The 23,884-nt window shown below is 45.0% G+C and overlaps 1 protein-coding gene across 1 annotated transcript in view; it reads right to left on the reverse strand.

Moving 5' to 3' along the window:
- abca3b (ATP-binding cassette, sub-family A (ABC1), member 3b) overlaps positions 1 to 23,884 on the reverse strand; it is a 90,163-nt gene that overhangs the window by 61,510 nt on the left and 4,769 nt on the right. Inside the window, exons 2-3 of the mRNA XM_055898681.1 lie at positions 22,059 to 22,153; positions 9,989 to 10,247 (exon numbers count right to left, since the gene is read on the reverse strand). Coding sequence (XP_055754656.1) covers positions 9,989 to 10,247; positions 22,059 to 22,112 — 313 coding nt within the window. The 5' untranslated portion in view covers positions 22,113 to 22,153. The remainder of the gene's footprint in view (positions 1 to 9,988; positions 10,248 to 22,058; positions 22,154 to 23,884) is intronic.

Raw genomic sequence — 23,884 nt, forward strand, 5'->3', positions numbered from 1 at the left:
CAACCCAGCAGCAGGACCGCTACCTCCGCCTTTGTGCAAGGAGGTGCACTGCCAGAGCCCTGCAAAATGACCTCCAGCAGGCCACAAATGTGCATGTGTCAGCATATGGTCTCACAAGGGGTCTGAGGATCTCATCTCGGTACCTATTGGCAGTCGGGCTACCTCTGGCGAGCACATGGAGGGCTGTGCGGCCCCACAAAGAAATGCCACCCCACACCATGACTGACCCACCGCCAAACCGGTCATGCTGGAGGATGTTGCAGGCAGCAGAACGTTCTCCACGGCGTCTCCAGACTCTGTCACATGTGCGTGTGAACCTGCTTTCATCTGTGAAGAGCACAGGGCGCCAGTGGCGAATTTGCCAATCTTGGTGTCCTCTGGCAAATGCCAAACGTCCTGCACGGTGTTGGGCTGTAAGCACAACCCCCACCTGTGGACGTCGGGTCCTCATACCACCCTCATGGAGTCTTTTTCTGACCGTTTGAGCAGACACATGCACATTTGTGGCCTGCTGGAGGTCATTTTTACGCTGACAGACACAGCAAACCTTTTTGCCACAGCTCGCATTGATGTGCCATCCTGGATGAGCTGCACTACCTGAGCCAGTTGTGTGGGTTGTAGACTCCGTCTCATGCTACCACTAGAGTGAGAGCACCGCCAGCATTCAAAAGTGACCAAAACATCAGCCAGGAAGCATAGGAACTGAGAAGTTGTCTGTGGTCACCACCTGCAGAATCACTCCTTTTTTGGGGGTGTCTTGCTAATTGCCTATAATTTCCACCTTTTGTCTATTCCATTTGCACAACAGCATATGAAATGTATTGTCAATCAGTGTTGCTTCCTAAGTGGACAGTTTGATTTCACAGAAGTGTGATTGACTTGGAGTTACATTGTGTTGTTTAAGTGTTCCCTTTATTTTTTTGAGCAGTGTATAAGGCACATTTGGGCAGTCTTGATTTTTTTTAAATACAATAATTCATTGGATCAGTCTAAAACGTTTCACATACACTGCTGACATCTAGTGGCCAAAATCTAAATTGCACATGGGCTGGAATAATACATTATGGCCTTTCTCTTGCATTTCAAATATGGTACAAAAAAAATACAAAATAATGTTGTTGTTTTTCTTTGTATTATCTTTTACCAGATCTATTGTGTTATATTCTCTTACATTCCTTTCACATTTCCACAAACTTCAAAGTGATTCATTTCAAATGGTACCAAGAATATGCAAATCCTTGCTTCTGGGCCTGAACTACAGGCAATTAGATTAGGGAAAGTAATTTTAGGCGAAAATTGAAAAAAAGGGGCGGGTCCTTAATTAACCTTGTGAATTCTACCAGTTGACATGGAGACATACAGTAAGAAGAGAAACAAGTGGCAGGAACAGAACAGTCACACAGGCAAAGACAGACAGACAGATCCTCTCTCTGTACTACCCTGGTTTGAAAGCCAGCTGAACACACAACAGGCTCATATAACAGTGGCATGATATAGACACAGTGAAGTTGTGAAATAAGCCTCACTTTCACCCCGTGTTCCAGTTACAGAAAACAAATAATATCATATCTTGAGCTCAAAATATGTTTTCCATTCATTTATAGATTTGTCTACCGCTCCCATCGATTTCAACATACTCTGCTAATCTTATCTTGAGCACTGGTATTCAGGCCCACATACACATGCACACACAGGCCCTCTCACTCTAAAACAGTTCAAAATCAAAAGTAGCAGTCAGTATCTGCTGCCACCAGCTCCTCCTCATTGACTGCACCAGACTGGCCAGTTCTTGCTGTGAGATGTTACCCCACTCTTCCACCAAGGCACCTGCAAAGACCCAGACATTTCTGAGAGGGCAACGGCCCTAGCCCTCACCCTCCGATCCAACAGGTCCCAGACGTGCTCAATGTGATTGAGATCCAGGCTTTTCGCTGGCCATGGCAGAACACTGACATTCCTGTCTTGCAGGAAATCACACACAGAATGAGCAGTATGGCTAGTGGCATTGTCATGCTGGAGGGTCATGTCAGGATGAGCCTGCTGGAAGGGTACCACATGAGGGAGGAGGATGTCTTCCCTGTAACGCACAGCGTTGAGAGTGCCTGCAATGACAACAAGCTCAGTTCGATGACGCTGTGACACACCACCTCCACCTCCAAATAAATCCCGCTCCAGAGTACAGGCCTTGGTGAAACGTTCATTCCTTCGATGATAAACGCAAATCCGACCATCACCCCTGGTGAGACAAAACCGCAACTCGTCAGTGAAGAGCACTTTTTGCCAGTCCTGTCTGGTCCAGCGACGGTGGGTTTGTGCCCATAAGCGACGTAGTTGCCGGTGATGTCTGGTGAGGACCTGCTTTACAACAGGAACAGAACAGTCACACAGGCTGTTCTGTTCTGAGTATGTTGAAATCGAGGCCTCAGTTCAGCCTCTCTCAGCCTATTGCAGACAGTCTGAGCACTGATGGAGGGATTGTGCATTCCTGGTGTAGCTCGGGCAGTTGTTGTTGCCATCCTGTACCTGTCCTGCAGGTGTGATGTTCGGAAGTACCGATCCTCTGCCATTACGAGGACGATCAGCTGTCCGTCCTGTCTCCCTGTAGCGCTATCTTACGCGTCTCACAGTACGGACATTGCAATATATTGCCCTGGGCACATCTGCAGTGCTCATGCCTCCATGCAGCATGCCTAAGGTACGTTCACGCAGATGAGCAGGGACCCTGGGCATCTTTCTTTTGGTGTTTTTCAGAGTCAGTAGAAAGGCCTCCTTAGTGTCCTAAGTTTTCATAACTGTGACCTTAATTGCCTACTGTCTGTAAGCTGTTAGTGTCTTAACGATCGTTCCACAGGTGCATGTTCATTAATTGTATATGGTTCATTGAACAAGCATGAGAAACAGTGTTTAAACCCTTTACAATGAAGATCTGTGAAATTATTTGGATTTTACTAATTATCTTTGAAAGACAAAATCCTGAAAAGGGGACGTCTCTTTTTTTGCTGAGTTTATATTTTTTTTCCTGTCCCTTTTTCATATTGATTCTATACTGAACAAAAATAGAAATGCAACATGTAAAGTGTTGGTCCCATGTTTCATGAGCTGAAATTTAAAAAATTCCAGAAATGTTTCATACGCACAAAAAGCTTATTTCTCTCCAATTGTGTGACCAAATTTGTTTACACCCCTGTTAGTGAGCATTTCTCCTTTGCCAAGAAAATCCATCCACCTGACAGCAGCAGCTTATCAAGAAGCTGATTAAAAAGCATGATCAATACACAGGTGCACCTTGTGCTGGGGACAAAAAAAGGCCACTAAAGTTGTGTCACACAACACAATGCCACAGATGTCTCAAGTTGAGGGAGTATGCAATTGGCATGCTGACTTCAGGAATGTCCAGCAGAGTTGTTCCCAGATAATTTAATGTTAATTTCTCTACCATATGCCGCCTCCAATGTCATTTTAGAGAATTTGGCAACCAGCCTCACAAGCGCAGACCACGTGTAACCACACCAGCCCAGGACTTCCACATTCTCTTCTTCACCTGGCGGGATCGTCTGAGTGGGGCCCTTTTGTGGGGAATAACTCCCCAGCACACCCACGGCTGCGCCCCTGCCAAGTGATGTGAAATGCATAGATTAGGGCCGAATTTGTTTATTTCAATTGATTGATATCCTTCTATGAACTCAGTAGAATCGCTGAAATTGTTCCATGTTGCATTTATATTTTTGTAAAGTGTATTTGTATAATCTATTACAAGATGTGCATACATTTTAACGTGTCATACCCTGTTAAGAGTTATGCATGACATTCTAAACCTCCATAGTGACCGCTCCCTTCCCCCTCCTCTCACAATCTAAATTATTCAGAGCGTTGATCTCAGATGGGCTATTTTGTGTGTGTGTGTGTGTGTGTGTGTGTGTGTGTGTGTGTGTGTGTGTGTGTGTGTGTGTGTGTGTGTGTGTGTGTGTGTGTGTGTGTGTGTGTGTGTGTGTGTGTGTGTGTGTGTGTGTGTGTGTGTGTGTGTGTGTGTGTGTGTGTGTGCGCGCGTGTGTGTGTGCGTGTGTGTGTGTGTGTGTGTGTGAGCGCGCATCCGTCCTGCGGCACCAGACTGACAGGCTACTGGGGTGAGCGCCTCTCCATCTCCCCCGCCTCCCCATCTGAATCAGATAGTGAAGAGACTGGCAGGGCTGGCCCTTACATGTTGCCTGAGGAGTCAGGTGCCATTTCTGGAGGAACCAGTATTCCCAGGACAGCTGAGGCTGGTATGCGAGCCTTCAATAACACCAGGGCAGTGGTATGTGCTTTACTACCACAACAACATCCAGTTATATAGAATAATGGTACATGATATACTACCACAACAACATTCAGTCACACTGCATAAATGAGTCGACATGTAACCGCCAAAATAAAGGAAACACCAACATAATAGGGCGTTGGGCCACCATGAGCCAGAACAGCTTCAATGCACCGTGGCATACATTCTACAAGTGTCTGGAACTCTATTGGAGGGATGAGACACTGTTCTTCATCGAGAAATTCCATCATTTGGTGTTTTGTTGATGGAAAACGCTGTCTCAAGCACCGCTCCAGAATATCCCATAAGTGTTCAATTGGGTTGATATCCCCCACCATTTCTCCTTCACCCAAATCCAGGTAGCTAATGTTCTGAAAGAGCTGCAAAATCTGGACCCCCACAAATCAGCCGCGCTAGACAATCTGGACACTCTCTAAAATTATCTGCCAAAATTGTTGCACCCCTATTACTAGCCTGTTCAACCTCTCTTTCGTATCGTCTGAGATTCCCAAAGATTGGAAAGCTGCTGCGATCATCCCCCTCTTCAAAGGGGGTGAGACACTCTAGACCCAAACTGCTACAGACCTATATCTATCCTACCCTGTCTAAGGTCTTCGAAAGCCAAGTTAACAAACAGATTAACGACCATTTTGAATCCCACCGTACCTTCTCCGCTATGCAATCTGGATTCAGAGCTGGTCATGGGTGCACCTTAGCCACACTCAAGGTCCTAAACAATATCATAACCGCCATTGATAAGAAACAATACTGTGCAGCCGTATTCATCGACCGGGCCAGGGCTTTCGACTCTGTCAATCACCACATTCTTATTGGCAGAAACCACAGCCTTGGTTTCTCAAATGATTGCCTCGCCTGGTTTACCAACTACTTCTCAGATAGAGTTCAGTGTGTCAAATCGGAGGGCCTGTTGTCCGGACCTCTGGCAGTCTCTATGGGGGTGCCACAGGTTTCAATTCTCGGGCCGACTCTCTTCTCTGTATACATCAATGATGTCGCTCTTGCTGCTGGTGAATCTCTGATCCACCTCTACGCAGACGACACCATTCTGTATACTTCTGGCCCTTCTTTGAACACTGTGTTAACTAACCTCCAGACGAGCTTCAATGCCATACAACACTCCTTCCGTGGCCTCCAACTGCTCTTAAATGCAAGTAAAACTAAATGCATGCTATTCAATCGATCACTGCCCGCACCTGCTCGCCCGTCCAGCATCACTACTCTGGACGGCTCTGACTTAGAATACGTGGACAACTACAAATACCTAGGTGTCTGGTTAGACTGTAAACTCTCCTTCCAGACTCAAATTAAGCATCTCCAATCCAAAATTAAATCTAGAATAGGCTTCCTATATCGCAACAAAGCATCCTTCACTCATGCCGCCAAACATACCCTCGTAAAACTGACTATCCTACCGATCCGCGACTTCGGCGATGTCATCTATAAAATAGCCTCCAACACTCTACTCAACTAATTGGATGCAGTCTGTCACAGTGCCATCCATTTTATCACCAAAGCCCCATATACTACCCACCACTGCGACCTGTACGCTCTCGTTGGTTGGCCCTCGCTTCATACTCATCCCCAAACCCACTGGCTACAGGTTATCTACAAGTCTCTGCTAGGTAAAGCCCCGCCTAATCTCAGCTCACTGGTCACCATAGCAGCACCCACCCGTAGCACGCACTCCAGCAGGTATATCTCACTGGTCACCCCCAAAGCCAATTTCTCCTTTGGTCGCCTTTCCTTCCAGTTCTCTGATGCCAATGACTGGAACGAACTGCAAAAATCTCTGAAGCTGGAGACTCATATGTTCCTCACTAGCTTTAAGCACCAGCTGTCAGAGCAGCTCACAGATCACTGCACCTGTACATAGCCCATCTGTAAAACAGCCCATCTATCTACCTCATTCCCATACTGTATTTATTTATTTATTTATCTATCTATCTTGCTCCTTTGCACCCCAGTATCTATACTTTCACATTCATCTTCTGCACATCTACCATTCCAGTGTTTAACTTCTTATGGCTGGGTGGCAGTATTGTGTAGCTTGGGTGAAAAGGTACCCAGAGTAAACTGCCTCCTACTCTTTCCCAGATGCTAATATATGCTTATGAAACTTCAGAGTGTTTTCTATCCAATAGTAATATTATTATTACTATTGGATAGAAAACACTCTGAAGTTTCTAAAACTGTTTGAATGATGTCTGTGAGTATAACAGAACTCATATGGCAGGCAAAAACCTGAGAAAAAGTCCAACCAGGAAGTGGGAACTCTGAGGTTTGTAGGTTTGCCTATCCAATATACAGTGGGATATTGATCATTTTACACTTCCTAAGGCTTCCACTAGATGTCAACAGTCTTTAGAACCTTGTTTGATGCTTCTACTGTGAAGAATGAGAGAAGGAGAGTTCGAGTCAGGTGTCTGGCACGAGCTGAACATGCGCGCTCACGTGAGAGCGACCTGCTTTCCATCGCATTTCTGAAGACAAAGGAATTCTCCGGTTGAAACATTATTGAAGATTTATGTTAAAAACATCCTAAAGATTGATTCTATACATCGTTTGACATGTTTCTACGAACTGTAATGGAATTGTTTGACTTTTCGTCTGACCTGCGCGTCATGAATGTGGATTACTGGACTGAACGCACGGACAAGATGAAGGTATTTGGACATAAATTATGGACTATATCAAACAAAACAAACATTTATTGTGGAACTGGGATTCCTGGGAGTGCATTCTGATGATGATCAAAGGTAAGTGAATATTTATAATGCTATTTCTGACTTCTGTTGACTACACATGGCGGATATCTTTATGGCTTGTTTGGGCTCTGAGCGCTGTACTCAGATTATAGCATGGTGTGTTTTTTCCGTAAAAAAATAAATAATAATTATCTGACACAGTGGTTGCATTAAGGAGTAAGTTTATCTAAAGTTCCATGTTTAATACTTGTATCTTTTAGCAATGTTTATTATGAGTATTTCTGTAAATTGATGTGGCTCTCTGCAAAATCACTGGATGTTTGGAGGCAGAACATTACTGAACATAACGCGCCAATGTAAACTAAGATTTTTGGATATAAATATGAACTTTATCGAACAAAACATACATGTATTGTGTAACATGAAGTCCTATGAGTGTCATCTGATGAAGATCATCAAAGGTTAGTGATTAATTATATCTCTATTTCTGATTTTTGTGACTCCACTCTTTGGCTGGAAAAATAGCTGTGTTTTTCTGTGACTTGGCTCTGACCTAACATAATCGTTTGGGGTGCTTTCGCCGAAAAGCCTATTTGAAATCGGACACGGTGGTGGGATTAACAAGAAGTGTATCTTTAAAATGGTGTGAAATACGTGTATGTCTGAGGAATTTTAATTATGAGATTTCTGTTTTGAATTTGGCACCCTGCACTTTCACTGGCTGTTGTCATATCAGCTTGTTCTCAACTAGCCTACCTGGTTAAATAAAGGTGAAATAAATGTTTTAAAATTAAAACATATCTGGTGACTGAGACAGCCATGGCATATGGTTCGTTTTTATGCTCATCGAACCATTCAGTGACCACTGGTGCCCTGTGGATGGGGGCATTGCCATCCTACTTTCTTTCTTTTCACCTTTATTTAACCAGGTAGGCTAGTTGAGAACAAGTTCTCATTTGCAACTGCGACCTGGCCAAGATAAAGCTAAACAGTGTGACACAAACAACAACACAGAGTTACACATGGATATAAACAAAAGTACAGTCAATAATACAAAAAGGAAAAAAGAAAGTCTATATACAGTGTGTGCAAATGGCGTGAGGAGGTAAGGCAATAAATAGAGCATAGTAGCAGAGTAATTACAATTTAGCAAATTAACACTGGAGTGATAGAAGAGCAGATGATGATGTGCAAGTAGAAATACTGGTGTGCAAAAGAGCAGAAAAGTAAATAAAAACAATATGGGGATGAGGTAGGTAGATTGGGTGGGCTATTTACAGGTGGGCTATGTACAGCTGCAGCGATCGGTTAGCTGTTCAGATAGCTGATGTTTAAAGTTAAAGAGGGAAGTATAAGTCTCCAGCTTCAGCGATTTTTTTGCAATTCGTTCCAGTCATTGGCAGCAGAGAACTGGAAGGAAAGGCGGCCAAAGGAGGTGTGACCTTTGGGGATGACCAGTGAGATATACCTGTGGGAGTGCGTGCTATGGGTGTTGTTATCGTGACCAGTGAGCTGAGATAAGGCGGAGCTTTACCTAGCAAACTTATAGATGAACTGGAGCCAGTGGGTCTGGCGACGAATATGTAGCGAGGGCCAGCCGACTAGAGCATACAGGTCGCAGTGGTGGGTGGTATAAGGGGATTTGGTGACAAAACGGATGGCATAGCTATGGTAGCCAAAATAAATTCCCTGCCCAGCATTTTTATACATGCCCCTAAGCATAATGGGATGTTCATTGCTTAATTAACTCAGGAATCACACCTGTATGGAAGCACCTGCTTTCAAATTTTTTATTTTGGCAGCTACCTATATATCTGCAATAGCATCAAACAGTGGCACAGGCTACTGGGCCTACTATTACAGGCTACTGGGCCTACTATAACAGGCTACTGGGCCTACTATAACAGGCTACTGGGCCTACTATAACAGGCTACTGGGCCTACTATAACAGGCTACTGGGCCTACTATAACAATATTTGTAGATTCATATTGAATAGATCAGCCTACAACAGTACAACAACACATAAGGCAGTGAAACAGGTTTAACTATAACATAGTAGATTCCTATTGAATAGAGATTCGCCTTTACAGTATCAAAGCTGTGCCACTGGTTACAGAAACAGCAACATCCACCCCTAATGCCTATCATACAGTGTAATTGGCAAAATGCAAGCCACGGGAAGAGATCATTTACCTACAGTGGCACTGGGACAAAAGTGTGATTCATTTCGATGAACGGCAATATGGGCTTTGCTTTCCAGGGAAAGTGGAGTCATTACAGTAACAGTATTGTATGTGACTGGGTTTCAAATGCTCAGGGCTTTCTTTAACACTACAGCCAATGATCTTTACAGGTCCATGCTTATAGAATCTCCCAAATCTGGACTTAAATGACACAATTGTCCTCTGAACAGCTAAGGGCAGCGGAGGGGTCATCATTCACAGAACAGGACGCAGTAACAAGCTGTCACACAAACACGCTGTAAGTAACACCAAATTAACTTGAACTCATCAAAGCCAATAATGTTCTCTGTTCGAGACAATGACACACTGACTACACCTGGGCAACCCAAGCTAAACTGTACATTTGCATTAGGTTTTCCATCCATTTTTGTATCCATTATAAGGTTCCACTCCGTGCAGGACACAGTGACCAGCACAGAGATATGGTCCCAGTCACCTCACAACAGAACACAGACACAGGCTACAAAGCCTTGGCAGACCAACCCCATCTCCTGTCTATGAGATGGCCTCTCACTGTAGGACGTACTTACACTGGCAGAACTGAGCTCGTTTTCATGATAAAGACAGTATGTTTTCTCCAGCAGAGGAACATCTTGTGTTCAGAGGTTTTAGTCATACTCAACATCCGTTCCCATCTAAACCATCATCATTATTATCTTCATCATCACATCATTTCTGCTTGGTAGGGCAGCACAGCCCTCACACTCTCTCCTTTACTCACCTGAACTGATGACGGGGTCCAGGCTGCGCTGCACGTCCTCCGCCACCTGCCGCACCACACTGGCGTTGCCTGGCACGTAGGCCAACTGGTAGTGATGGTAGTTGTCCAGTGGGTACTGCAGGCCATCCACAGAGAAGCTCTGGTAGAGCGTGGCGTTGGGGTAGTCCTTGAAGGGCACGTTCTCGCGCAGCACGATGAGGATGCCCGAGAAGAGCAGGGGCAGGGCGATCTCCACGAGAGTCACCAGGATCTGACGCTTCTGTAGAGGGGAGAGAAAGGATGTATTGGCAGAGGAAAGAAACAAAGTGGTAGAGGAACATCTGCAATGATTTTAGAAAGAGAAGAGAGGGAGAGGGAGAAAGATCAGTGAGCTGTGCATGACAGAACATTCGTCACCTAAATCATCAAAAGCCTGGACTCAGTAGATAGTAAATCAAAGTGATTACTATCGAATAGGAATTCTCTCTATGACCTACTCTGACACACCGGAGGTGGCTCAGACTGAAAAAAACGATCCATTAACAGTACTGTAATGTACATTTCCATAGTTTCAGAAGAACATTGGTGATTTAAATGTTAGATGAAATGTCCAAGCTGCCATTTGACCAGCTGAGTCGAGACATCAATTATTTGAATGCTCATAGGAGAGATATGGTGCATTTCAGAAGTTCCTCTGCTCATAGAATATGTGAAGGCCACCCCTTGTACAGTGACTGGAGAAAGCAGCAGCTTGGACAGTGTTCAGTTATCACAGTGGAGATTCTCTCATCTCATTCTCACAGGTCAGGGCTGAACCTAAACAGATATTTCTGGAGACATTGCCATACAGAGTGAGTGTGTACCATATAGAACAGCAGTATCCAAAAGACAGTTTCATGGGGCCACTGAGTCCACGTGGCGATGGTACTGGGACAACAGGACTAAAATCGAATCCTACTATGCCGGCTGACGCTCCTCAGGGCTTGCAAACTATCATGATTACAAAGATTAACGTGAGCACACCAGACGTGCTACATTCCTATTCTTGCTTCGAGGCCAGCAACACTGAACCATGCATGAAAGCACCAGCTGCTCCGGATCTGTATGATCACGCTCTCCGTAGCCGATGTGAGTAAGACCTTTAAACAGGTTAACATTCAGACGGATTACCAGGTTGCGTGCTCAGAGCATGCGCTGACGAGCTGGCTAGTGTCTTCACTGACATTGTCAACCTTGACTACAGCTCAGCATTTAACAAAACAGTGCCCTCCAAGCTCATCACTAAGCTCAGGACCTTTGGACTGCACACCTCCCTCTTCAACTGGATCCTGGTCTTCCTGACGGGCCTTGCCAAGGTGGTGAGGGTAGGCAACAACACATTCGCCACACTAACCCTCAACACGGTTGCCCCTCAGTGGTATTTGCTTTGTTCCCTCCTCTACTCCCTCTTCACCCATGACTCCAACACCATCATTAAGTTTGCTGACAACACAAGTGTGGTTGGCCTGATCACCGACTATGAGACAGTCTACAGGGAAGAGGTAAGCGACCTGGCAGCGTGGTGCCAGAACAACAACCTCTCCCTCAATTTCAGCAAGAAAAAGGAGCTGATCCTGGACTAAAAGGAAAAAGAGGGCCGAGCACTCCCCCATCCACATCGACAGGGCGGGGTCGAGAACTTCAAGTTCCTCGGTGTCCACATCACTAAAATATTATCAGGGTCCACACACACACCAACACAGTCGTAAAGAAGGCACAACAACGCCTCTTCCCCCTCATGAGACAGAAAAGATTTGGCATGGGCCCTCAAATCTTCAAAACGTTATACAGCTGCACAATAGAGAGCATCTTGACTGGCTGCATCACCGCTTGGTATGCCAACTGCTTGGCATCCGACCTCAAAGTGCTACAGAGAGCAGCGCGTACGGTCCAGTACATCATTGGGGCCGAGCTCTCTGCCATCCAGGACCTCTATACCAAGCAGTGTCAAAGACTCCAGCCACCCAAGTGATACTGTTCGCTCCGCTACCGCACGGTACCGATGCACCATAGGATATGTGAAGGCCACCCCTTGTACAGAGACTGGAGAAAGCAGCAGCTTGGACAGTGTTCAGTTATCACAGTGGAGATGCTCTCATCTCATTCTCACAGGTCAGGGCTGAACCTAAACAGATATTTCTGGAGACATTGCCATACAGAGTGAGTGTGTACCATAGAGAACAACAGTATCCAAAAGACAGTTTCATGGTGCCACTGAGTCCACGTGGCGATGGTACTGGGACAACAGGACTAAAATCGAATCCTACTATGCCGGCTGACACTCCTCGTATGTGGCAAGCGGTACCGATGCACCAAGTCTGGAACCAACAGAATCCTGAATAGCTTCTACCCCCAAGCCATAAGACTACTAAATCGTTAACCAATTGCTACCTGGACAATCTGCATTGACCCCATTGCACCTGCACCGACTCGTGACATAGTTTGCTGCTACTGTTTATTATCTATCCTGTTGCCTAGTCACTTTATCCCTACCTATATGTACATACAGCATCTACCTCAATTACAGTGCACACACCTGTCTATATAAGGTCCCACAGTTGACAGTACAAGTCAGAGTAAAAACCAAGCCATGAGGTTGAAGGATTAGTCCGTAGAGCGCAGAGACAGGATTATGTTGAGACACATGTCTGAGGAAGGGTACCAAAACATTTCTGCAGCATTGAAGGTCCCCAAGAACACAGTGGCCTCCATCATTCTTAAATGGAAGAAGTTTGGAACCCCCAAGACTCTTCCTAGAGCAGGCCGCCCGGCCAAACTGAGCAATCGGGGGAGAAGTGCCTTGGTCAGGGAGGTGACCAAGAACCCGATGGTCACTGACAGAGGTCCAGAGTTCCTCTGTGGAGATTGGATAACCTTCCAGGAGGACAACAATCTCTGCACCCCTCCACCGAATCAGGCCTTTATGGTAGAGTGAACAGACTGAAGCCAATCCTCAGTAAAAAGGTGCATGACAGCCCACTGGGAGTTTGCCAAATGGCACCTAAAGATTCTCAGACCATGAGAAACAAGATTCCCTGGTCCAATGAAACCAAGATTGAACTCTTTGGCCTGAATGCCAAGCATCACGTCTGGAGGAAACCTGGCACCATCCCTAAGGTGAAGCATGGTGGTGGCAGCATCATGCTGTGGGGATGTTTTTCAGTGGCATGGACTGGGAGACTAGTCAGGATGGAGGGAAAGATAAAAGAAGAACAGTACAGAGAGAATCTTGATGAAAACCTGCTCCGGAGTGGTCAGGACCTCAGACTGGGGCGAAGGTTTACCTTCCAACAGGACAACGACCCTAAGCACACAGCCAAGACAACGCAGGAGTGCCTTTGGGACAAGTCTTTGAATGTCCTTGAGTGGCCTAGCCAGAACCCAGACTTGAACCCGATCGAACATATCTGGAAAGACCTGAAAATAGCTGTACAGCGACGCTCCCCATCCAACCTGACAGAGCTTGTGAGGTTCTGCAGAGAAGAATGGGAGAAACTCCCCAAATATAGGTGTGCCAAGCTTGTAGCGTCATACCCAAGAAGACCTGAGGGTGTAATCGCTGCCAAAGATGCTTTAACAAAGTACTGAGTAAAGGGTCTGAATAATTCTGTAAATGTGATAATCAGTTTTTCCTAAAAACCTGTTTTTGCTTTGTTATTATGGGGTGTAGATTGATGGGGGGGGGGGAACAATTCAATCAATTTTATAATAAAATTGTAATGTAACAAAATGTGGAAAAAGTCAAGTGGTCTGAATAATTTCCGAATTCACTGTACCTCATAACTAGAGGCCGACCGATTATTCGGCATGGCCGATTAATTAGGGCCGATTATGGCCGATTACATTTCAATCCACGAGGAAACTGCATAGCAGGCAGACCACCTGAGTGCCGCGTCAAAAGGACCTTGTGGCTGCAAGGAGCCAAGGTAAGTTGCTAGCTAGCATTAAACTTATCTTATAAAAAACAATCAATCTTCACATAATCAATAGTTAACCTAGTAATATCATCAACCATGTGTAGTTAACTAGCTTGTCCTGCATTGCATATAATCAATGCGGTGCCTGTTAATTTATCATCGAATCACAGCCTACTTCAACTTCGCCAAACGGGTGATGATTTAACAAAAGCGCATTCGCGAAAAAAGCACAATCGTTGCACAAATGTACCTAACCAAAAACATCAATGCATTAATTAAAATCAATACACAGAAGTATATATTTTTAATTTAATTAAAAAATATATATTAATAATAATAATAACAATAATGTTAGCAGGCAATATTAACTAGGGAAATTGTGTCACTTCTCTTGCGTTCGGTGCAAGCAGAGTCAGGGTATATGCAACAGTTTGGGCCGCCAAGCTCGTTGCGAACTATGTGACCGTAATTAATTTGCCAGAATTGTACATAATTATTACATAACATTGAAGGTTGCGCAATGTAACAGCAATACTTAGACTTAGGGTTGCCACCCGTTCGATAAAATACGGAACGGTTCCGTATTTCACTGAAAGAATAACTGTTTTGTTTTCGAAATGATAGTTTCCGTATTTTACCATATTAATGACCTAAGGCTCGTATTTCTGTGTTTATTATATTAAGTCTATGATTTGATATTTGATAGAGCAGTCTGACTGAGCGGTGGTAGGCAGCAGCAAGCTCGTAAGCATTAATTCAAACACTTTACTGTGTTTGCCAGCAGCTCTTAGCAACGCTTGAAGCACAGCGCTGTTTATGACTTCAAGCCTATCAACTCCAGAGATTAGGCTGGCAATACTATAGTGCCTATAAGAACATCCAATAGCCAAAAGGTATATGAAATACAAATGGTATAGAGAGAAATTAACTCCTATAATAACTACAACCTAAAACTTCTTAACTGGGAATATTGAACCACCAGCTTTCATATGTTCTCATGTTCTGAGCAGGGAAATTAAACGTGAGCTTTTTTACATGGCACATATTGCACTTTTACTTTCTTCTCCAACACTGTGTTTTTGCATTAAATTGATTTTATTGATGTATTATATTAAGTTAAAATAAAAGTGTTCATTTGGTATTGTTGTAATTGTCATTATTACAAATATATATTTAAAAATATATATTTTTTAAATCGACCGATTAATCGGTATCGTCTTTTTTTGGTCCTCCAATAAATCGGTATCGGCGTTGAAAAATCAAAGTCGGTCGACCTCTACTCGTAACCCTGCACATCGACTCGGCACTAGTACACTGTGTAGATAGCCAAGTTATCGTTACTCATTATGTATTTATTCCGCGTGATTTCATATTTCTGGAAATGTTCTATTTATTCTCCTCTCTGCATTGTTGTGAAGGGCCCGTAAGTAAGCATTTCACTGTTAGTCTACATCTGTTGTTTACAATGAATGTGACAAATAAAATTTGATATGAACTCTGTTTCACGGGGATTACTGCACAACCAGTTGAACAAGATACGAGTTACACAGCCTGCTACAGTCTAGCTAGCATCTAATGTCTAGGTCTGGGTTGTGCTCATTCAGGAGTAAACAGAAAAACTGATTGAAACAGGGAAGGACTACCTGGACTGGTCCAGTAAGAATAGTTTTTATTTTCCATTGCATAATATTTTGAAACGTTTTAATACAGTGTGCCCTAATGAACACAACCCTGGCAAAACATGAAGGGGAAACAAACTATCTACACATACAAGGAAGACCATGTGTAATCTCAGAACACCTACAGTATGATACACATTCAGTATACTATCTAAAAGAGAAATCCAAAATAATGGAAACGTTTCTGAAAATAAATAACATCCAAAACATCCCGATGCTCTTCATAGTGAGGGATCAATACGCAAAACAAACAAGATCAGACCTACATTGAATTCTAGGCTACATAGAAATGATTCTTAAAATGTCATCTATGATTGAATTCAAATGGCTTTACCCCTACCAATTTTTTTACATTTTGGATGCAAAAAGAATGCGAGCAAACTTTCCAGCAATGCATCGATTAATACTCTTAAATCCTAGACTTAACATATTTTCTACTGTATAAGTTCCCTTTTCCCCTAGTTCCCTTACAATGAACTCATTGCATCAGCTAACTATGTACTTTAGGGTCTGTATTAACAATAGTGAGCTAACTATGTACTTTAGCAATAGTCTCACAGTAGGAGTGCTAATATAGGATAAATGTTGCCTTTTAGATCTAAAGGAATACTATTACAAAGACAGAATTTCACCTGATCTAAGATCACCACTCCTACTACTCCACCTACTCAGATCATTTTTGAATACAGACTTTGACCCTCACAGAGCAGTTCTCTCTGGGTCAATCCCTGGTTACCTGGTATGAACCTCACATGCACTCTGCAGTGTCTCTGTGATGGGTCCAAGATAGAGACCCTTTTCCTGCCTGCGCTCAATGGAGTCTCCAGGAGTGTGGGTTAAAACTTCTTTACGCAAGGATCCCTTTAGCAGGATAATTTTCGTAAACAACCTCTGAATTGCAGAGCGCCAAATACAAAAAATTGCTACAAATATTAATAAATCATGAAATCACAAATGCAATATTGCAAAACACAGCTTAGCTTGTTGTTAATCCACCTGTCGTGTCAGATTTTGAAAATATGCTTTACAGCGAAAGCAATCCAAGCGTTTGAGTTTATCGATCACTAGACAAAACAGTAAGAACACCTAGCAGCCATGTAGAATGGTCACGAAAGCCAGAAAAGCAATTAAATTAATCGCTTACCTTTGATGATCTTCGGATGTTTGCACTCACGAGACTCCCAATTACACAATAAACGTTCCTTTTGTTCGATAAAGAATTTTTTTTATATCAAAATACCTCCATTTGTTTGGCGCGTTATGTTCAGTATTCCACAGCCTTAGGCAAGTCATCAAGGCTTGACGAAAATTCCATATAGTATCCGTAAAGGTCGTAAAAACATGTCAAACGTTTTTTATTTGTTGTTTTTTTTCTCCCCTTTTCTCCCCAATTTTCGTGGTATCCAATCGCTAGTAATTACTATCTTGTCTCATCGCTACAACTCCCGTACGGGCTCGGGAGAGACGAAGGTCGAAAGCCACGCGTCCTCCGAAGCACAACCCAACCAAGCCGCACTGCTTCTTAACACAGCGCGCCTCCAACCCGGAAGCCAGCCGCACCAATGTGTCGGAGGAAACACTGTGCACCTGGCCCCCTTGGTTAGCGCGTACTGCGCCCGGCCCGCCACAGGAGTCGCTGGAGCGCGATGAGACAAGGATATCCCTACCGGCCAAACCCTCCCTAGCCCGGACGACGATAGCCCAATTGTGCGTCGCACCACGGACCTCCCGGTCGCGGCCGGCTGCGAAAGAGCCTGGGCGCGAACCCAGAGACTCTGGTGGCGCAGCTACTAGACCACTGCGCCACCCGGGAGGCCCCTCAAACGTTTTTAATAATCAATCCTCAGGTTGTTTTTAACATCAATAATCGATAATATTTCAACCGGACCGTAAACTATTCAATACTGGAGAGAAAGAAAATGTTGAGCAACGAGTGTCACGCACAACAACTAATGGAGGGACATCCGTGTATCCACTGACGCGTTTTGATAAATCTCGCTAATTTTTCAAAATAAAAGCTTGAAACTATGTCTAAAGACAGTTCACACCCTGAGGAAGCCACAGGAAAAGGAATCTGGTTGATATCCCTTTAAATGGACGAAAGGCAGGCAATGGAACAGTGATTTTTCAAAATAGAAGTCACTTCCGGGTTGGATTTCCTCAGGTTTTCAACCTGCAAAATCAGTTCTGTTAAACTCACAGACAATATTTGGACAGTTTTGGAAACTTTAGAGTGTTTTCTATCCTACTCTGTCAATTATATACATATTCTAGCATCTGGACCTGAGAAATAGGCAGCTTACAATGGAAAGGTTATTTTTCCAAACATAAAAATTCTGCCCCCTAGCTTCAAGAGGTTATTAATGGTAATGAAACAACAATCTTAAAAGGGAGGCAGAAAGAAGGAAATGGAAGCAGCTACACACAATAACATGAGGAACTGTGGTGTGACATTGTCGTGTGTGTTTCGTTGTGCAACCACCCTCCCAGATTTGTGAAGGGTTTTGACTAAGTCTTTGATATGAGAGCCATTGTGAGGAGCTATCGTTAATAAACAGCCCAAACTACTCTGAAACAAACCCAAACACACCAGCACATCATATATACACACACAAGAAAGACTACAGAAGTGTATTTACTTACCATTCAATTCAATCTTTCATCAGTGAATAAATATCCCAGCCCAATGTGTTTCACCACCTTCTGTTTCAATGCAGCATGAAGCTTGGTGATATATCAAGACTGAGGGTCGTCAGAGATATCTTTCAGGGACCGTATTCATAAAGAGTCTCAAAGTAGGAGTGCTGATCTAAGATCAGGTCCATGTATTACTATTGAAAAGACTAAACTGATCCTTGATCATCACTCCTACTCTGAGACACTTCACAAATACAGGCCCAGGATTTGTGAAACTACAAAGCTTGGATAGGTGGCTATATCAAACCATCACATATTAAATCACTCACAACAGTCGTTTAAAGAACTGGTCAATTCATCCACACCATGAAACCTAGTGGTCACCATGAAACCTAGTGGTCACCATGAAACCTAGTGGTCACCATGAAACCTAGTGGTCACCATGAAACCTAGTGGTCACCATGAAACCTAGTGGTCACCATGAAACCTAGTGGTCACCATGAAACCTAGTGGTTACCATGAAACCTAGTGGTTACCATGAAACCTAGTGGTTACCATGAAACCTAGTGGTTACCATGAAACCTAGTGGTTACCATGAAACCTAGTGGTTAGTGGTGGGATGGCAAAGTTACCATTTCTATATATCATTTGGAACACAAAAGACGGCAAGGTAATTTAGATTTCAGATGACTACTTTTTGACCTCCACCTTAACACGTTTCAGTGTAACAACAACACAACAGCCAAGATACGCACCAGGCTTTCATGTCCCGTCGCTAACCTCTAATAGAACTTGTCACATGATAAATCAATGTTGGAGGCAGAGTTGGGGTCAATTCGAATTGAAGTGAGGAAGTACACTGAAATTCCAATTCATGAATAGAAAAACATTTGCATATACTATCAATAATTTCTCATTTAAATGAAAAGCTACTTCAAAGAGTTTTCAATTGAAACACTTCCCGAATTGACTGAATTTATCTGCAAACATTGATTTCCCTAAGGATTGATAGAACTACGGGGCTGCTAGACCAAAAATGGGTCAAGACAGTCTTGTGACAGAACCTGTGGCTGTGTCACTGTTTGTCAACAACATGCAATGTGTTGTGGACACATCAGCTTGTAGACGAGGCCTTTAACCATTTACTTGGTTACAATCTAGACTGGTCCCAGATCTGTTTGTGCTATCATGCTAACTCCTTTTCACTCATTCACTCATTGTCTTGACAAACAATACATGCACTCATCTCCCCCCGTCTTGACTACAGCAACTTACTACACTCAGTATCAACTCAAACTCCCTCCATAAGCTTCAAATGGTTCAAAACTCTGCAGCCCGACTCCTCACCCACAATCCTGGCAGCATATCACCCCTGTCCTCCGTAAACTCCACTGGTTCCCTGACTCCAAACGCATTGATTACAAGATCCTCCTTCTGACCTACAAAGCCCTTCACCACCTTAACCCCCCTTACCTCTCAGACCTTCTCCCCTACCAACCCATACACGCACTCTGTTCCACCACTGCAGGACACCTTGTCATCCCCAGGTCCAAGCTCCAGAGCTTCAGCAACAGGCCTTCTCCAGGGTTGCTCTTAGGCTCTGGAACTCCCTCCCTTCAGTCCACGATCTAACCGTAAACCAGTTTTGTATAGAACCCCAATCCCGCCCCTTACCCTAAACCAGTATTGTATACAACCCCAATCCCAACCCTTACCCTAAACCAGGTTTGTATACAACCCCAATCCCGCCCCTTACCCTAAACCAGTTTTGTATACAACCCCAATCCCAACCCTTACCCTAAACCAGTATTGTATACAACCCCAATCCCGCCCCTTACCCTAAACCAGTATTGTATACAACCCCAATCCCGCCCCTTACCCTAAACCAGTATTGTATACAACCCCAATCCCACCCCTTACCCTAAACCAGGTTTGTATACAAACCCAATCCCGCCCCTTACCCTAAACCAGTATTGTATACAACCCCAATCCCACCCCTTACCCTAAACCAGTATTGTATACAACCCCAATCCCGCCCCTTACCCTAAACCAGGTTTGTATACAAACCCCAACCCTCCCCATACACTGAAACATCACACTCTTTACCTTCTTTGAGCCAACCCCTCTCTTTATTCATGTTTTTGTTAAGTCTGACGTCTTCACTCCTGTTTTTCTTACAAGAAAAGCGCTATATAAGCCCCATGTATTATTATTATTATTATTAAATAGTACTGTAAACATTTCACTCTGCAAAGTACAATTCACAATAAAGTTATAGATCTTATTCAGATGGATAACTGTAGCATCCCCCTGAACATTTACATTCAATATCCCCCACACCACCCACCTGCTGAAGGTAGTTCTCCCCACACCACCCACCTGCTGAAGGTAGTTCTCCCCACACCACCCACCTGCTGAAGGTAGTTCTCCCCACACCACCCACCTGCTGAAGGTAGTTCTCCCCACACCACCCACCTGCTGAAGGTAGTTCTCCCCACACCACCCACCTGCTGAAGGTAGTTCTCCCCACACCACCCACCTGCTGAAGGTAGTTCTCCCCACACCACCCACCTGCTGAAGGTAGTTCTCCCCACACCACCCACCTGCTGAAGGTAGTTCTCCCCACACCACCCACCTGCTGAAGGTAGTTCTCCCCATACCACCCACCTGCTGAAGGTAGTTCTCCCCACACCACCCACCTGCTGAAGGTAGTTCTCCCCACACCACCCACCTGCTGAAGGTAGTTCTCCCCACACCACCCACCTGCTGAAGGTAGTTCTCCCCACACCACCCACCTGCTGAAGGTAGTTCTCCCCACACCACCCACCTGCTGAAGGTAGTTCTCCCCACACCACCCACCTGCTGAAGGTAGTTCTCCCCATACCACCCACCTGCTGAAGGTAGTTCTCCCCATACCACCCACCTGCTGAAGGTAGTTCTCCCCATACCACCCACCTGCTGAAGGTAGTTCTCCCCATACCACCCACCTGCTGAAGGTAGTTCTCCCCATACCACCCACCTGCTGAAGGTAGTTCTCCCCATACCACCCACCTGCTGAAGGTAGTTCTCCCCACACCACCCACCTGCTGAAGGTAGTTCTCCCCACACCACCCACCTGCTGAAGGTAGTTCTCCCCACACCACCCACCTGCTGAAGGTAGTTCTCCCCACACCACCCACCTGCTGAAGGTAGTTCTCCCCATACCACCCACCTGCTGAAGGTAGTTCTCCCCACACCACCCACCTGCTGAAGGTAGTTCTCCCCACACCACCCACCTGCTGAAGGTAGTTCTCCCCACACCACCCACCTGCTGAAGGTAGTTCTCCCCATACCACCCACCAGCTGAAGGTAGTTCTCCTCACACCACCCACATGCTGAAGGTAGTTCTCCCCACACCACCCACCTGCTGAAGGTAGTTCTCCCCACACCACCCACCTGCTGAAGGTAGTTCTCCCCACACCACCCACCTGCTGAAGGTAGTTCTCCCTATACCACCCACATGCTGAAGGTAGTTCTCCCTATACCACCCACATGCTGAAGGTAGTTCTCCCTATACCACCCACCTGCTGAAGGTAGTTCTCCCCACACCACCCACCTGCTGAAGGTAGTTCTCCCCACACCACCCACCTGCTGAAGGTAGTTCTCCCTATACCACCCACCTGCTGAAGGTAGTTCTCCCTATACCACCCACCTGCTGAAGGTAGTTCTCCCTATACCACCCACCTGCTGAAGGTAGTTCTCCCTATACCACCCACCTGCTGAAGGTAGTTCTCCCCATACCACCCACCTGCTGAAGGTAGTTCTCCCTATACCACCCACCTGCTGAAGGTAGTTCTTCCACAATAGTAATCCAAACTGGCGTGCTATCGCCATTTAGACAGGAGACTGGAGACAGACCAGAACTACAGCAGGACCTGGACAGACAAAAAGAGAAAGAGAAATGTTCAGTTACTACATTTATCTGGTTCTGAACTAGGCTTATCAATGTATTTGGTGTGTTGACGGAAATTTGCCAGGGCCTGTACTTGAGCAATCCTACAAAACACAGTTGATCCACAGAGGCTTTTCACCTCCAGATAACAATCATTTCATAATGTAAACAAAGAAAATCAAACTAGCAAAAAAGAGAACTGAAACTGGATGTTTCTCAGCTCGGTATTTGCATAGACTGTACGTATCAAACACAATCAGAAAACCTAATTCCAATACCTGCCTTTTATACCTATTCACCATTCCTGTGTGTGTTCAATAAAAAATATTTGAACGAGAAAACCTAATTCCGGGTTCTGCAAAAGGAATTTGAAGTGGGGGAAGAGAAACCCTGTCTGAGTCTGACAACTGGGGAATGACGACATTGAGCTCAATGGAGGACATGAGAAGAGAGGGTGAGAAGAAACGCAAGAGAATAAAACACTAAGCAAAAAGTATACTGTTGACAATCGCTCACCAAACCAGTTGAACCTAGTTTGTTAAGTGAGTGTTGACAGGACATGCTTGTTTAAATGTTTTCAGACTGCATCCACAGACTAGGCCTATGACAGGCAGACAGGAAAAGGTTATAATACACCAATTCAATGGAATGTTGAGCAAATCTTGATGAACTATGGGTGTTCAGACACCATTAAGAAGAACAACCCCACACACCTATCACACCCATCTTTTAATAACATGTCTTCGTCCCTTCAACAGGGCTGTAGTGGAGCAGGTCGAGAGCGTCAACTTCCTCGGTGTCCACATCACTAAGGAATTAACATTGTCCATACACAGCAACACAGTCGTGAAGAGGGCACAATAACACCTCTCCCCCCTCAGGAGGCTGAAAAGATGTGTCATGGGCTCTCAGAGCCATAAAAAATTCTAAAGCTGCATCATTGAGAGCATCCTGACTGGCTGCATCACCGATTGGCATCCGACCGCAAGGCGCTACAGAGGATAGTGCGGATGGCCCAGTACATCACCGGGGCCAAGCTATCTGTTATCCAGGACCTCTATACCAGGCGGTGTCAAAGGAAGGCCCTGGAAATTGTCAAAGACCCCAGCAATGGACTTCACTCTGCTACCGCACAGCAAGCAGTACCGGAGCGCCAAATCTGGGACCAAAAGTACCCTGAACAGCTTCGACCCACAAGCAATAAGACTGCTGAACAGTCAGTCAAATGGCTACCCGGACTATTTGCAGTGACCCTGTATTGCACGGACTCTCTTGCAGTGACTCAATACACACTCACTCACACTGACAGTCAAACACACACACGGGCCTCCAGAGTGGCGCAGTGGTCTAAGGCACTGCATCGCAGTTGCTAACTGTGCCACTAGAGATCCTAGTTCGAGTCCAGGCTCTGTCGCAGCCGGCCGCGACCGGGAGACCCAAGGAGTGGCGCACAATTGGCCCAGCGTCATCCGGGTTAGGGGAGGGTTTGGCCAGCAGGGATGACCTTGTCCCATTGCGCTCTAGCGACTCCTGTGGCAGGCCGGGCGCATGCACGCTGACACGGTCGCAGGGTGTTTTCTCCGACACATTGGTGTGGCTGGCTTCCAGATTAAGCGGGCTATGTGTCAAGAAGCAGTGCACTTGTTGGGTCGTGTTTAGGGGAACCCATGGGTCTCAACCTTCGCCTCTCCAGAGTCCGTACGGGAGTTGAAGC

This window comes from Salvelinus fontinalis, chromosome 34 (genome assembly GCF_029448725.1).
Source record: "Salvelinus fontinalis isolate EN_2023a chromosome 34, ASM2944872v1, whole genome shotgun sequence".
Classification (NCBI taxonomy): domain Eukaryota; kingdom Metazoa; phylum Chordata; class Actinopteri; order Salmoniformes; family Salmonidae; genus Salvelinus; species Salvelinus fontinalis.